We start from the raw sequence: 13,568 nt of genomic DNA, 5'->3' as shown, positions 1-13,568 counted from the left end.
TCCAGTGGGGACTGTGACACCAGGAACAGCTTTGTAGTGTGACTTGGTCTCAGGGAACCACTTTGACCATTTGTTGCAGTGAGTTCAGTTTTTCACTTAATTATCAACACTTCATTAGAGGAGAGTTTACTTTCATTACAGTTATGTATCTTCCGCTTAGAAAATCAATTTCTGTGACTGGGAAATAGACTTTATTGCTTCACACAGTAACATAGGCAGGAAAGGCAGACCCTCAGTTGTGGACTTCCTCTCTTGGGACCCAGAACTTAGCCCTGCTTTCTTGTGTCTCCTGGCTCCATTTTCATGTGGGGTTTTTTGTGTTAGATTGAACATGACCATCATACTCTACTTTTTATGTTCCTGTTTTGGACAGAGACGTGTGTGCAGACTTGGGCCATGCAAGTCCTGGTGATTCCAGTGCAGAGCACCTCACCCCGGGCCCTCAGCACAGGAAAGTGTCGTGGTCAGGAGGGGTGAAACTTCGGCTGAAGCACAGGTAAGAGGCAAAGAGAACAGGGCAGATCAGTCTGGAAAGAGTTGAGCACTCAAGGGGGACCTGGAGTTATGATGTGTGTGTGGCGGGGGCCAGGGGGTGGAGGCAGAAAGAGGAGGTCAGACTCAGATTTCAGAAAGGAGATGATCTTGACAACTTTCTATTCTACTTTCTGAAGACCTTTAAAGTTCCTGGGAGGTAATCTGGGATTCCCTCACATCATTTGATTCAAACATTGTTCGAAAATTGTATCCATAATTACTTTTAAATCTAGAAGACATTTAAAGCAGTATTCCAAAATTTAAATTTGTTTTGGTGTTTTGAGACAGGCTCTTGCTATGTAGCCCAGGTAGGCTTTGAACTCATGGTAATCCTCCTGGCCCAGCCTGTCCAGGGCTAGAGTTACTGGGTGCCACTATGTCTGACCCATCCAAAGTTTTGTATTTTGGAAGTGGTCAGAGAAATTGTACAGCAGGATTAATTTACCTTTCAACTAATCTTCATGTAAAACTTCTCTCCTGTGTCTGAGGAACATCCTGAGGTGACAGTATTAGCTCCGCAGATTTGCAGTGACTCCCAAGTGTGTGCCAGGTTGCAAGCCTGAGTGAAGCCAGGTGCCTCTGTGTTTGAGGATGCTGGGGTGTCCCATGGGATATTACATTGCTGCCATGAGGCCACAGAACATTCACCTAGGAGGTGCTGAGCTCAGATTCAGGAAGCTGGCAATGTGACTCATGGGCTTGTAGGCGCACTCAGCATCTATGCCGTAGGTAGCAGGTGGTGGCCATTGTTGGCATCCTTCACATCATGGTCAGAGAGGTCTGTGTCCCAGCAGGGGAAGAAAATTCAGGGAGCAAGATGGTGCAGTCAGAGTGCCTCAAAGCCCAACCTGCACTCTACTGCTCGCCTATAAGTGCAGGTGCACCACAGACACACTGTCATTCTCAGTGGAGAGTTTAACAGCTGACCTGCCCCTCGGGGTTGCCAAAAGGTGTAAAAAAACCCCCCAAATATAGGGAAGCATGTAGGGTAGTGCCTGGAATGTCATGAGCACTCCACAAATGTTGGTTATGACTGCTGTAATTTTCTTGAGTTTGGTGTGGTGAATTCTTTAGAGCAGAACTGTTCGTTGCCTTACATTATTACTATTATTTTTTTTGGCAGAACTGGGGATTGAACTCAGGCCCTTGTGCTTGCCAGGCAAGCACTTACCCTACTGAGCTATCTCCCCAGCCCCTGCATTATAGATGAGTAAACATTATAAATTGGGATTGATGTCAATCCAAATTTGCATTTTTTTATTATTTGTCTTCAAAATATGAAAATGTACATTAAAATATTTGTTCTATTTTGTTTTTATTTAAAAATCCTTGAAATTATTAAAACTTTTAAAGGACATGGGGAAGGGAAAACCAAGAGCAAGAGAACAGGAGGGAAAGCTTAATAAAGAGGGAAGAGGATGTTCTATTTTATATGCTAAAATAGCAGATAACAGTAAAGAAAAGTTGTTACATTTTAATAAGAAAACTATTTTATGTAATAAAATATTATATTTTATAGAATGATATTATATTTTATAGAATAAAATCTAGCATTTCAGTTAAGATAGTATATTATAATAACAATAATACAGTGTAGTCTGTTTTCATTTGAAGAAAAAGCTCTCAGAGCAGTTTGAACATGCCAAAGATCTATAGAAGCCAACCACCTGGTGACTGAAGGTCAGGCCAGGAACAGGGGGACGCTGGCAGAGCCAGCCAGCTTGACTGCCTCCAGGCACAGCCTGAAGAAGCTGAAGTTCTGAAGGTGTCCTGATTCCCTGTGGCTGTCTTGGTCACTTTCCTCATTGCTGGGACAAACTACCTGAAAGTTAAAAAAGGAGAAATTTATTCTGGCTCTTAGTTGGTGGAGGTTTCAGTCCATGGTCAGGTGACTGCAAGGTGGCAGGGCAGGAGAGAGCTGCTCCAGGTACAGCGAGTGGGAAGAGATGGACCCTTCTGGGCCACACCTGCTGGGGCCCTCTTCCAGCCTGACCCCACCTGCCATTAGTAAGTCAGCTATAAATAAACTTATCAAGTGGACAAATAGAGCATAACCTCCTAGGGTCTTCACCTAGTAGGGAATCTGGCCCTTCTCTCAACAGGAATCCCCTGGCCTTGAAGGGTGATCTAGTGCTAGTGCCACAGTGCTGCAGTTTGGAAAGTTGTAGTTGGGAAGTTACCCCTTGCACTTGAGAGGAAATGATCAAGAATTTGACCCAAGCCAGTGGGTGATGGGTCTAGAGATGAAATGGATGGATTTAGAAGGCAGCATGAATAGGTGAGAGTGGGAAGGGGAAAATGAAAAGAGTGCCACTGTGAGGTGCTTTGGGTTTGTATTTCTATGTCCACTACCAGGATTAGAAAGGCAGGAAGGGCAGCGACTGCCTGTAGGTGAAGCAATTCAAATAGCTTTTGTTTATTTTATTTTTTTAAAGGTGAACTAAATTTATTTTATTTTTTTTATGTATTTGATACAGGATCTCATATGCAACTCCGACTCATAGTTGGAGCCTCCCCAGTGCTGGGATTGCAGGCATGTGCCACCATGCCCAGTCTTGGTTGCCAGCTCAACTTGCCCAGGGGTGGGGCTGGTGTGACATGTAGTGCCCAGGATTGAACCCCAGTTCCTGCACTTGCCTAAGCAGGTGTGTAGTCTACTGAGCTATCTCACCAGCCCTAAATAGCTTAAAGCAACCCTTAAAATAAGTGTTGGCAAACCTATAGCACCTGTGCTACAGCTGGTGCGCCACATCTCTGGGAGTTTGGCCATCACTGCGATAAGTTCCCAAAAAACTGAACTGAAATGTTTGTCTACTTGATATCCTAACCACAAAGAAATGGCTGCGGTTGTGCCCACCAGCATGGTGAGAGCTGGCTGCTGACAGCACTGTCTCTGAAGGGAGAAACGGGGAGCAGGTAAACAGACAATCCTTTGTGAGAAATCATGGGGGCCGGGAAGATGTCTCAGTAGAATAAGTGCTTCCCTGGCAAGTGCAAGGGCCTAAGTTCAATCCCTGGTTCCACCAAAAAGAAAAAAAAAAAAAAAAACCCGAAGAAATCATGAGTCAGAAGGGATGCAGCCATCAGTCCTGCTCAGACCCTGTGCCCTGGTATTTTTCTCTGTATACTAAGAATTTTATTATACGTGTCTCTCCAAGTTAGATGCTCTTATAACAGTTCACTTCCTAAGTCTTCGCTCTTCCACAAGGTCTCTGCAATCCAGGTGTTACTGATGTCGGACTGAACTTGCATGCCTGAGTGGTTCTCATTCAGTAATATTCAGAAATATCCTAAGTCCTGTTTTATTTTTTGTGTTTTATTTTGAAATCATTTTAGACTCATAGAAAGTTGCAAAAATAGTACAGAGATTTCCTAACACATACCATCTGACTTTCCCTAATGGTAACATCTTCTAAAGCCATAGTGCAAAGTATTAAAACTAAGAGATTAATGTTGGTAATTGGTCATACTACAGACTCTAAGACCTTACAAACTGTGGACAAGTTACTCAGATTTTAACAGTTTCCCTGCCTACATCCTTTTCTTTCTTGGGAGCCTGAGTTTTGTGTTTATTGCATTATCTTAGTCTCCTGGTTCCTCATTCTTTCCTTGGCTCTTTTGACCTTGACATTTTGAAAAAATATTTTTATTAGTACGTGTTAGCAGTCCATGATGATTGTGCTTATTGTGTGGAGCTGGCCCATGCACATGACACATATTAATCTTTTTCCCCTCCCCTCCTCCTTCCCCCATCTCTTGGTTCCTTTCCCATTTGCGAAAGATATATCTCCTTGTTTTCTATTATCTTTTATTTTGCTCTTTAATATATTTATATTTTGGGTTTCTCATACAAGAGAAACATATTTAAGGTTGTGTGTCTGATTTATTTCATTTAGTATTGTGATCTCAGTATGCATCTGTTTTCTTAAAAATGAGTTGAATCACTGAGCATGCATTTTGGAGAGAGCCTGCTGTCTGAGGGCTTCTGGTGTTTTCTCTGGCTTAGATTGAGGTTCCTCTTCTGGGCAGGAAATCAACAGAAGTGACGCTGTATCTTTCCTAGTGTACCAGGGGTCATGTGGTGGCAGGGCTTTGCCCCTGCTGTGAGCATATTGTTTATCGCTCTGTAATTAATAAGTCTATTGGGAGCGTACTTTGAAAATACCGTTTCTCTTCTTGAGTTTTGCATCTGCTGATCCTGTCTGTGGCAACTGGTACTATAATGTTCTAAAAATGATCTTGTATTTCCTTCATTTCTTCTATATTTATTAATCAAAATTCTTCTGTGAGGAAGAACTTTCTGTCTCTGTCATTTATTTATTCAGGTATTAATTCATATCAGGAAGGATGCTTTCATATTTCTTCTATCCTTGGGTTACAAACTAGTATTACTGTTACTTATTTTGTTGCTTAGACTATTTCAGTTTTGGCCAGTGGGTGAATATGCAGGCTGGCTCTTGTTTAAATCCTGTTTTGAAATGTGGAAAGGGTAAGGTGCTGATGTCTTACTTTTGCATGTAGCAAAAGCACACTGTGATGTGCTTGTCATCCTGGAGGCTTGTAGGTGTCCAGCCAGGAGCCCAGTAGTCGGCATGCCATGGAGCCCTGTGCATTGATTTTGCAGTTGGAATCCACTGAGGTGGTCTCCTGACCCAACTCTGAGTTCAGCAGGTCGTGCTCCATCTTCATATAGAGAAGAGAAAGGACTTTCTTACTTGTTTAAAAGCACAAAGAATGAGTAACAGGGAGAAGCTCTTTTCTCCCATATTTATTCAGAGTTTAACCAAATAACCACGTTTTAGAGGGCCATTTTTAGTAGCCTTAGGCTGAGTATTCTGACAGATCTAACCCCATCCTTTTCCTGTCTAAAGCTCTAGATTGTATCTTATGCTAATCACCAGTAAGAATTTTTACAATCTAATATAGCATGACAGGTGATTTTTCCTAAAATCTATCAAGCACTGGGCCAGGACAGTTGAATGAGTTGGTAAAGGAGACGCAGCGTTCTAGTGTGCATCTGGAGATCTCCAAGTCACTGTTTTCATCCATAAGCCTCTTGATTCTTTCAACTTTTGTCACCCTATCATTAAAATAACTGATAGTTGTAAAGGATTTACCCATACGTGGTGATATGTTATCAGCTCTGAGGAGTAAACCGGGATGAATGGGTGACAGAAGCCTGACTCCCAGGTGAGCAGCAAGGTTAGCGCCACTGGCACTTTGTGCTTTCCTGAACATGGTGCTCAGACCTCACTGCTTAGGGAGCCATGCAAAGCCTCCCGAGAGGCTGTTAGAGGGCAGCTGTTTTAGCAGCCTTCCAAGCGGTTCACACATGCCTCAGCCAGCAGTGGCATTTGTGTGTGTGGGTGAGAGCATCAGTTTAGCAGAAAAGATCTTTTAAGACTTTGAGATTTCAGTTTGATGCATTTTATCAGCAGATGATTTTCCTTTCTTCCCTCCTCTTCCTGCCCACAAAATAGAAGTCTGGCATTTTTGAGCTGTGTGCTAATGTCTAAGATGCTGGTTCTCAGGAAGTTTCAAGGGCTACCTTCTCTTTTCTGCCTTATGGAGCAGGAATTGAATTGAAACTGGCTCATTTACAAAGGTGACCAAGAATGAGTATCCCTCCCCTTGGTAAACTGAGGTGACTCATGTCACCCAGCTTCAGGCATGCACACTTTAGGAAGCTTTGCCATGCTGAGTGGCACAGAAAGTACTAGCGGTTGAAATGGCTTTTTATTCCACTCCTGAATATGACATTGGATTGGCCAGAGGGTGGCTGTCTAGGGTGTTCCTGTTTGTTACAAGGTAAGTCCAGATACTATTAGAATGAGATTCAGAATATTTCAGACAAGGTTCAACCAATAAGGCTTTAATAGGTATCTTTTGATGCTATGACGCATCTGTTTTTAAAGGAAAATATCCAACCACATGTTAAGTTTACGCATTCAACTGTTGAAAGATAATTCCGTGGGACATAAGAATTCTAGGCTGGGGCCAGCCAGATAGCTCAGTTGATTAAAGTACCTTCTTAGGCAGACACGGGGACTGGGGTTCGGATCCCCAGCTTGCTGTGCCACCCTGTCCCTCAGGCGTGCTGAGGTGGAGATCGAAGCTGGGCGTGGTGGCATGCACCTGTAATCCTAGCGTTTGGGAGGCTGAAAATAGGAGAATCACTATGAGTCCAGTCTACACAGAAAGACCCTATAGACCCTGTACTAAATACATTAAAAAATAATTCTAGGCTGATAATTTTTTTTCTTTTTTCTTTTTACTTGAAGGTTTTCAGGAGGTACTTAATTCTTATCTCTGCTCCTCAGTAGGTAAAGGGATTTTTTTTCTGGCTTTCTTCAGACTTTTTGGTCTTTAGTTAGTGTGTTTATGTGTGTGTATGCGTGTGTGTGTGTGTGTGTGCGTGCACGCGCTTTATTTGGTTGGTTTTTGAGACATGGTCCGGTTGTACAGTTCAGGCTGGCCTTCAACTCATGGCTATCTCAGCTTTCCAAGTGCTGGGATTACAGGTGTGCGCACTACAACAAGCTGGACTCTCTGCTCTTGAGCTGTGATTTTCTGTTAGAAATGACATATGCCTAAGTGACATTTTCCTGCTATTGACCCTGCTTGTGGCCTCTGAACTTGCTGAATCTGTACAAGAGTGTCTGAAATTCTCAGCCATTGTGTTGTTGGTTCATTTCTTTGGTTCTTTTTCTTCTCTGTTCTCCTTCTGGTTTTCCCATGATACATACATGGACACCAGTTGTATGTGGCCCATGTATGTTGCTCTGGGTGCCCCCCTAGGCCTTTGCTCTTTGCTCTTCAATTGTGGAGGCTTCTGTTGAGATATCCTAGTGTGCACGTGGAGGACACAGGTATATGGGAACTCTCTGTGTCTTCTGCTTGTATTTGCTGTGAACCTAAAACTTCTCCAAAAAATAGAATCTATACAAAACATAAAAGACACTTGCTTTGTGTATATTCTCAATTTTAAAGAAAAGTTGTGTTCTCACTTTGAAGTTATAGTGTACATGAAAGGAAGTTTTGGCTGAGATTTCTGATTGTACATTACTTCACTCTTAACAGTTGGTGGCTTGACTGCTCATTATCTTTTCTCTTTTTCCTGATCATTTGGAGCCTACTCTTATCCTTATGTAATCTTGATTTGAAATTTTTATTAAAGGTATACCTAATGCTGGTGCTGCCTTCTTGGGTTGCTCTGAGGGTGAGAGAAAGTTGGATGTGGAAAGGAACAGTGAGTACAGCTGTCAGGGTAATGAATCCAGATCTCCAGCTGATTGCAGTATTTGTTTTGTTATTGTAGGCATTCATGCTGTTATTATAGCCCATAAACAGTAAAAAAGAAAATGTGTACTGCTTATATTATAAACTACCCTCATCTAAAGCAATCGCAAGGCTGGTTTTTCAGGTTTTATTTGGCATTCCCTCATCTGGAAATGAACAAGAGATCATTCTTTTGAGTTTTATTACACTATCTCCCAGGGTCCAGTTAGTGTGGTGAAGCTTCACCTCCTTCCTGTTACAGAATTTCTTTTGGAAACTGTGGTAAGTAGGAACAGAGAAACCGGAAAAGGCATCATGGTGTGTTGTCTGTGTTTTCAGCTGTTTCATCTCAAAATCTTCATTGTTCTTTTTATTTGGGTACAATATTTAACGAATAATTTCTTTTCCAGTATGGTCTTAAAATAATCAATTCCTCTTTTGACCACTGTTTATGGTCTTTCACTAGAATTAGTGCTTTCTTCCCTTTCCTGTTTTCTTTTATCTCTGTAATTTCTCATGTGTGGCCTCTTCTGCTAAACAAGTGAAACAGAAAAAAAAGAACAAAACACCGTGCATTGGATTTGCTATGAGAGAAAATTCAGTTTCTTTAGTGTCTGAAGTTTGGGATGTTTGTTTTTGTTTCATGGGGTGGTGTTTTGAAGAAAGCATTACCTAAGCCAAATTTGGCCTTACACACACAGAATATACAACGGTCTCTTTATTTGACTCAACAAGTTAATTTAGTGTATTCCTTAGCATTGTATGAAAGTTAATTAGCTTGATTTTGAAACATTTTGGTTGGAAATTGGATTCCTTTAAACTCTTGGGAAAACATTTTGATGGGTTTGTTAGAAAGGTTTTCAGCCTTGGCCGCACCACAGGCCACCTTTTCCACGCCTCTGCCCCAGTCCGCTGAGTGGAGGGAAGTGCTGTCCACCTACCGCTGTGCCTGCTGAGCTATTCATGTTTCCTGTGCAGGCTCAGGTGTTCTCTGAGAAAGACCCTAGACTTTTCTCTCAAAGTAGCAGAGGTGATTTAGGGGCGCAGAAATTTTTTAGTTCTCCAAAGCTATCTCAGCCTCTCAGCTCCAGCGAGTCTGTTTATATCTCCCATGTGTCACTCCATGGAACATATAAACCACAATGAAGTAATTTCCCTAGTCTAAGCTCCAGCGTACGCTAGAGCCCAGAGAGTGAGCAGGGACGAAAATTCTAAAACTCATTATATCTAGTATCTAAAGAAATCAGTACGAGCCAGGCTCTTCTTCCTTCTTGCAACAAACAAAACAGCTGGTTCCAATCTGAAAACTGAGAAACAGATTATTACTAGGGTTTGTACTATCCTACTTCTGCTATGCTATCTAATTGAGTTTGAGAGTCAGTGAATGACAAAGATGAAAGTCATTATAGGTCACAGACTTTACATTTTTATATCAAATTCTGCCATGACTTGTGTGTGAGTGTTTGTGGAAGGCCAGTTGAACATTCAGACTCCTCTATGTGCCAGTGTCAAAGAGGAGCAGGGAGACAGAGGGGAACACTGAGAAAAGAGCATCTCAGCCTCACTCACCAGTGTTTAGATGGAAAACACCCATCCTTACTGCTATTTCCTCTTTTATACTAGTATTTTTGCATGACAATGAATAAAATATTTTTGCATGTAGGACAGGGCAGAGAAAAACTACATGGTAGTTAGTATCAGGGACACGGGCACAGGTTTGGAGGATTAGGGTAAAGTATGCTACAAAAAAAGGGTCTTAATCTTTTATGCCAGGTTTAATGTTAGAATTTTGTATCTGAAGACTCCAGGATCACTTGTGATTCAGTTGTGGAAGCCAAAAATCCCCAGGGCATATTATGAGGATGTGACATTTTAAAAGAATATCTCTTTTCAGAAAGCTCCATGTGTTGCTATGAGGTTATATGCCAAGGGCTCCATTGGCTCTCACAGAGCCACCTTTTTTACTTTCTAATGTGTTTGCCAAGGGTGGAGCCTTAGCTTGTTCATGCTAAGCGTGTGCTCCACCAGTAGGCTATGCCCTCAGCTCCTGATCCACTTTTGAAAAACACAGATATTAGTGAAGCAATTATGAAAGCTTTGGAAAAGTATTCTTATTAGGGTTGTTTGTAATTGTTTTTGTTTTGGGGGGCATTGGTTGTTCATGTGTTTGTAGAACTGGGGATCCAGCTCAGGGTCTGGCACGAGCTAAGCAAGTGCTCTACTACTAAGCTATACCCCTAGTCCTTTACAAAAAAAAAAAAAAAAAAAAAAAAAAATGGTTTTGAGAAAGGATCTCACTGAGTTTCCCAGGCTGGCCTTGAACTGGCTGTCTTTCTGTCTTAGCCTCTGGAGTAGGCAGGATTATAGGTTATGTGCCACCAGAACCAGCTTGGATTTTTTTTTTTTTTTTTTTTTTTTTTTGTGCATTGAGAAAATCTAAGGGTAACCTGGGAGATCTCAAGAAGAGCCACAAACACCAGAAGTTAGGGCCATAGCAGAGGCTAAGGGATTTCTGAAACATAACGTCTTTACCATGGTGTTACAGAACAGTATATCTTGTAGACATGTAGCATATCAACATAGAGGGGTTCTCTCCCAGGGAACAGAGCAAGGTTATGAGCGCAATGTTACAAGTCAGTATCATTTGGCTTGTCCTAGTTTTCAGTTACCATGTATTTTCTTAATTCGTATTTAGGGCCTATAATTTTCCTATGAACAGAAATTACCAAAATAGTCATTGTTGTTCAAACACAAGACATCTATTCTTCTATACTAAGAAAGATACAATGTTCTAGTTACTTATACAGTCACATTTAATTGTTTTTTCCTCTTTATAGTGTGACGGGGCAGTTTAGCAGTTTTGTCAACATAAGAGCACTTGCCCTTAGAGTCAACAAGTCCTTGGCTAAGAATCTGCCAATGTATTGATTTACATAGAAATCCATAGATGGACATTGTTATTCATTATAGCACTGTTAGTAAGAGAAAAAGACTAGAAATCAAAAGATCTGTGAAAAGGTCTTGTTAAATAAATATGATGCATGCAGATAAAATGAAATAAAGGGATTCTGGAGCATTGACATATAATAATCTGTTATGCATGGTTGAATACAAAAGCCAAGGGGAAAGAACACTATGTACAGTTCCTTTCGTTAAAAGATTGGATGGGAATATGTGTTCATATTTGCTTTTTTTTTTTTGGTCCTTAGGCTCAAATTCAGGATCTTACAAGACATTACTACATTGGTTAATTCAGGGAGCAAGAGAAATAGAGGTGGGAGCAAGACTTCACATTGACTTCTTTTAAAATATTTGACTCCAAAGAATAACTGATGTAAATACAGGTATCCTCCTGCCTCACCCTCCCAGGTGCTGGAATTATAGGCATGTGCCACCATACCAGACTGTATATGTGTTTGAAGTGTTTTGTTTTGTTTTGTTTTGTTTTGTTTTTTTGTGGAATGGGGGGTTGAACTCAGGTCCTTGGGCTTGCCAGGGAAGTGCTTATTCCACTGAGCCATCTCCCCAGCCCCTTGAAGTGTTTAATGATTTAAAAAATGGCCTGGGGAGATAGCTTGGTGGTTGTAAGTGCCTGCCTTACAAGCATAAGGACCTGGGTTCAATCCCCAGTACTTAATGGATGCTGGCCCTGTGCCAAGCTGGCCACTGAAACCAGGCATGGTGACACACACCTGTAATCCCAGCGCTGGGGAGGCTGAGACAGGAGGATTACTACGAGTCTGTGTAGTGAGAACTTCTACCAAATACATAAAAGATTTTTAAAAAATAATAATTTAAAAAATAGACATGGAAGAAGCAGGTCACGGGGGCACGTGCCTGCAGTCCAGCTCTTTGGAGCTGGGATGTGAAGATCATCTGTGTCCTGAAGTTCAGCGCCAATTTGGTAACACAGAAAAATCTTATCTCAAAACAAAACAAATAGATGAGGCAAAAAGGGAAAAACGTGGCCTCCCTCAATCCCCTCAAGAAAAAATGCTTTTCCCTCAGCTTAGCACATAGTGTTCAGTTAGTATATCATGAGGACCCTCAGCCAAAATACTTGAAATGTTAATTCATAGACTTGACTTAGAGAGTATATATAATGTATTTTGTTTTTTTCCTTTTGGGGAAACGAAGACAGGTAGATGAGAGCCTTGTTATGATGGCCTTTGTCCTCTGCTGGAGTGTTGTGCCTTAGACAATGAGGGATAAGTAATGTGGTCATTTTTATTTTGTGACACCGGTCGTCCTCATCTATTGTACATTCGTGCACATTTGACTCAGGTCTTGGTTAGGATGTTAATGTACCCAGATGGCCATGCACCCAACCGAAACTTGACTCTTAACTTGTAGAATATTTTCCAAGTCACAGGTTGTCACTTTCTGTATTTATCCAAAATATACCAGTTTTTCATGGGCATTTGAAGACCCTGTCTGCTACCAAAGCCAGTGTTAGGCCTCATTTATGTGAACTTTGGGTGCTTATATCCAAAATGTTTCCAGAACCTTCTGTGTGATCTGATGATGATGTGAACCTGGTGTTAGCGCTTTTTGCCCACAGGCTGTGGCCGCGCTCTGCTGGGCTCTCTGAATACTCAACATTTATTCTTTTTTTAAAATTATTTATTTATTTATTTATTTATTTATTTATTTGGTACAGGGTCTCGCTACACAGCTCAGACTTGTAGTGATTCTCCTGTCTCAGCCTCCCCAGGGCTGGGGTTACGAGCATGTGCCATCATGCCCCATTTTGGTGGCCAGCATGGCACAGCCAGGGTTCCGGGGCCAGCATGACATGTGGTACCAGGGCTCAAACCCAGGTCCTATGCGCTTGCCAGGCAGGCGTTTAGATCCCTGACCTATCTCCCCAACCCAAGTGTGCGCTGCTTAATTCTTTAGAGACTATACCTAGGAATGGCATGGCTGGATCAAATGATATTTCTATCTTCAATTTTTTAAGGAAACACCATACTGATTTCCCTAGTGGTTGTAATAGTTTACATTTTACCATCAACATTTATTCTTGCTTTGAAGGACTTGTCAAGGCTTTTTCCTTCTAGAGTGCTAAATAGTCTTCCTCTAGTTGGCTGTATAGTTGGCTAATTCTTGTTATCTAGGTCTGTGCAGGTCCCTGACTTAAACAGGAACCTTCATTCGTGCTCTCACTTTGAGCAGTTTTATGTCCTGCAGAACCTTTGTACCTCTGTGGAACGTCCCTTTGTCTGTTGCTGCTGGCTGCCGTCTCCCTACCTGCTCCTCCCTGCATGGTGCTCACAGTCTAGACAGAAGACCTCGGGCTCCAGGTCAGAGTGCAGATGTCAGTCCCACTCCTGTCTACCGAACTGACAGTAGCAAGTTGCCCAGTCTCTCTCATTCACCGCATTCTTCTCACTAATAGTTCTGGGTTGTAAAGCTGGTGTTAAGTTAACTAGTGAAGTTAACCTTTCACTAGTGCCTAGAACAATGCTCAATAGGCACAAAGACATCATTTGAGTGAATGAAGAATGCAAAATTAGGGCCCTGATTTTGTTTCCCACCTTCTTGCTCATGTAAGTCTCCCCAACAAGATTATAAACCCCTCAAAGCCACGTGTGACCCCCTGCCACCATTTAGGAAGGTGCACGGCAGAGGCCTGATGAATACTGCTGGAAATACCTGAGAGGATCCTAGTCTGTTTTTCAGAAGCGTTGTTCATTCTGGGGTCTGCTGGGGCAAGATCATCTAGGAGGACGTCATGGCCTTGCGAATTCTGGCTC

At 41.9% G+C, this 13,568-nt stretch overlaps 1 protein-coding gene across 4 annotated transcripts in view; it reads left to right on the top strand.

The window, feature by feature from the left end:
* Shroom3 (shroom family member 3) overlaps positions 1 to 13,568 on the top strand; it is a 336,567-nt gene that overhangs the window by 273,808 nt on the left and 49,191 nt on the right. For all 4 annotated transcript variants that reach the window (XM_023707672.1, XM_004647430.2, XM_023707674.1 and 1 more), the window contains one exon: positions 374 to 496. In XM_023707672.1, coding sequence (XP_023563440.1) covers positions 374 to 496 — 123 coding nt within the window. The remainder of the gene's footprint in view (positions 1 to 373; positions 497 to 13,568) is intronic.

Source organism: Octodon degus, unplaced genomic scaffold, assembly GCF_000260255.1.
Source record: "Octodon degus isolate 3935 unplaced genomic scaffold, OctDeg1.0 scaffold00305, whole genome shotgun sequence".
Taxonomy (NCBI): domain Eukaryota; kingdom Metazoa; phylum Chordata; class Mammalia; order Rodentia; family Octodontidae; genus Octodon; species Octodon degus.
Note: the sequence above shows the minus strand (reverse complement) of the source record. Positions and strands in the feature narration are given on the sequence as shown.